Source organism: Aphanomyces astaci (genome assembly GCF_000520075.1).
Source record: "Aphanomyces astaci strain APO3 unplaced genomic scaffold supercont1.10, whole genome shotgun sequence".
NCBI classification, from domain to species: domain Eukaryota; phylum Oomycota; class Saprolegniomycetes; order Saprolegniales; family Verrucalvaceae; genus Aphanomyces; species Aphanomyces astaci.
In genome coordinates this window covers 1,170,267-1,171,989 of record NW_009798273.1, presented here as the reverse complement: position 1 = coordinate 1,171,989, position 1,723 = coordinate 1,170,267, and the positions used below count along the sequence as shown (strand labels likewise).

Here is a 1,723-nt window from a genome sequence, read left to right as displayed (position 1 = left end):
CCCGAAACCCCGAAACCCCGTAATCCAAACACTTAATGTCACCTCACACTATGCTACTGAAATCATCTTCGTCGTCATTGTCGTCATCGTCACTATCATCTTCATTGTCTTGATCAAAGTCTTCTTTTTCTTCCTCGCTGGGCTCTTTGTCGCTTCCAGAAATCGTTATCGCCTTGGACTTGAAGGCTTCGAAAAACTCGTTTGGCTTGTGACACACAAGAGTCACATTGCCGTGAACCGCCACGTTGGGGATGTTCATAGTCGAGAAACGTTGGAATGTGGCCGCGCTAACTTCAATTTGAAGTACGTCGTCTTCACCAGTCAAGTCAATGACCGATCCTTGGAGCTTCTCTAAGAACTCGCTTGGAGGACCAGTGCAGTCACACTCCATAATACGAATCTTGTCATCCTTCGACTTCGACGACTTTCGCTTTTTTCCTAAAATCATTTATACATCAATCAGGACAGTCAATTCATACCTTTCGATCTGGCCCGACGTAAGCGCCTGAACTTTCGCGGTTGATCATCGCCAAGTTCTTGACGAGCTTCTTTGGAGAGAATAGCGTCACGCTTCCGCTTCTTCTCACGCTGCGCTTCACTTTCTTGGCGCAAACGGTTCTCCTCATCCAACGCCTGAAGGGCATGCGCCTCTTCATCAATCTTGCGTTGCCGCTCCTTCTCTTCGTCGTCTTTGCGTTTTTTTGCCTCGAGCGCTTCAGCTTTAGCAATTTGCTCTCGAAGTCGCTTGATCTTCTCTGCTTCGTTCTTGTTCTTCGCCTTCTGCGCGCGGATAAAGCGCTCATCGTTCGCGATCTTGATTGTGTTGACATCGTTGGTGTTAAGATACCCAACCAGATGTTGAGCATTTACTTCGTACGCGTCGCGTAATGTCGTAGGAAAAGCGGCCTTGCGTGTACTAAGCATGTATACGAAACTCCAACCACGTTCTTTCAGAAGAATGTACTTCTGTGACGCGGTCGTAGACAGCTTCTCGGGGTCCAAGGGCTCGGGCTGAAACCCGTTGGGTACAAGGAGGAACACTTGAAGCATCTTTACGAGCATCTTGTGAACCTCCTCGTTGCTCCACAAGCAGCAGTGTGAAAAGAACTGGAAGTAGTTCTGCAATACTTCGAAACACTTTCCCCACCCCTCGAATGCTAGGTCCCGCTTTTTCTGGAACGGGTCGAACAATTGGCTGGCCAATGGCTTGTCCAGCGACAGAAACCACATACGACACGCGGTTCGGTAAATGCTCTCGAATTGGGACATCTTCATGTCGTTCCCACTCATGACTTGGAGTTTCTTGATGTTTCCAAGGCATTCTTCTTTGTCTGAGGTAATGGGCCCCCTCATGCTGCTCCACATGAAAACGTTGTGCAACCGAGAGCCAGGAAAAGTAGCCCACTTGTTCTCCATGATCACGAGATTGAGCCAGGCGTACGCACTTGTTGAATCGCCATGCTTGTACAAGCCGTTCTGGATGCGCCCCAGCGCACAACGCGGTTCTTCAGGTCGCGCTCGCACTTGATCACGTCCATGAGGATGGCGCCGTCGACGGTGGATTGGTTGTCATGGAGGAGGGACGACATCACGGCGTCTTCGTTGAGGGACTTGGTGAGTTGGCCGGTGGCCATGTGCAGCCAGCCGATGACTTCGCGCTTGTCGTGGCCTTGGATCGGCAGAGTATCGTGGAAAGTCAGTTGACCGGCGGCATGCTTGGCCA

At 50.6% G+C, this 1,723-nt stretch overlaps 2 protein-coding genes across 2 annotated transcripts; both read right to left on the bottom strand.

The window, feature by feature from the left end:
- Nucleotides 1-43: 43 nt before the first annotated feature.
- On the bottom strand, nucleotides 44-1,353 carry H257_05554 (hypothetical protein; the record flags this gene model as incomplete). Its single annotated transcript, XM_009830463.1, has 3 exons — nucleotides 44-438; nucleotides 480-916; nucleotides 965-1,353. The coding sequence occupies 3 exons, from the start codon at nucleotides 1,351-1,353 to the stop codon at nucleotides 44-46; spliced, it is 1,221 nt and encodes a 406-aa protein (XP_009828765.1).
- Nucleotides 1,354-1,418: 65 nt separating this feature from the next.
- Nucleotides 1,419-1,634, bottom strand: H257_05553 (hypothetical protein; the record flags this gene model as incomplete). The annotated part of the gene is made up of 1 exon (XM_009830462.1): nucleotides 1,419-1,634. One exon carries the CDS (start codon nucleotides 1,632-1,634, stop codon nucleotides 1,419-1,421), a length of 216 nt encoding a protein of 71 aa, XP_009828764.1.
- Nucleotides 1,635-1,723: the final 89 nt, after the last annotated feature.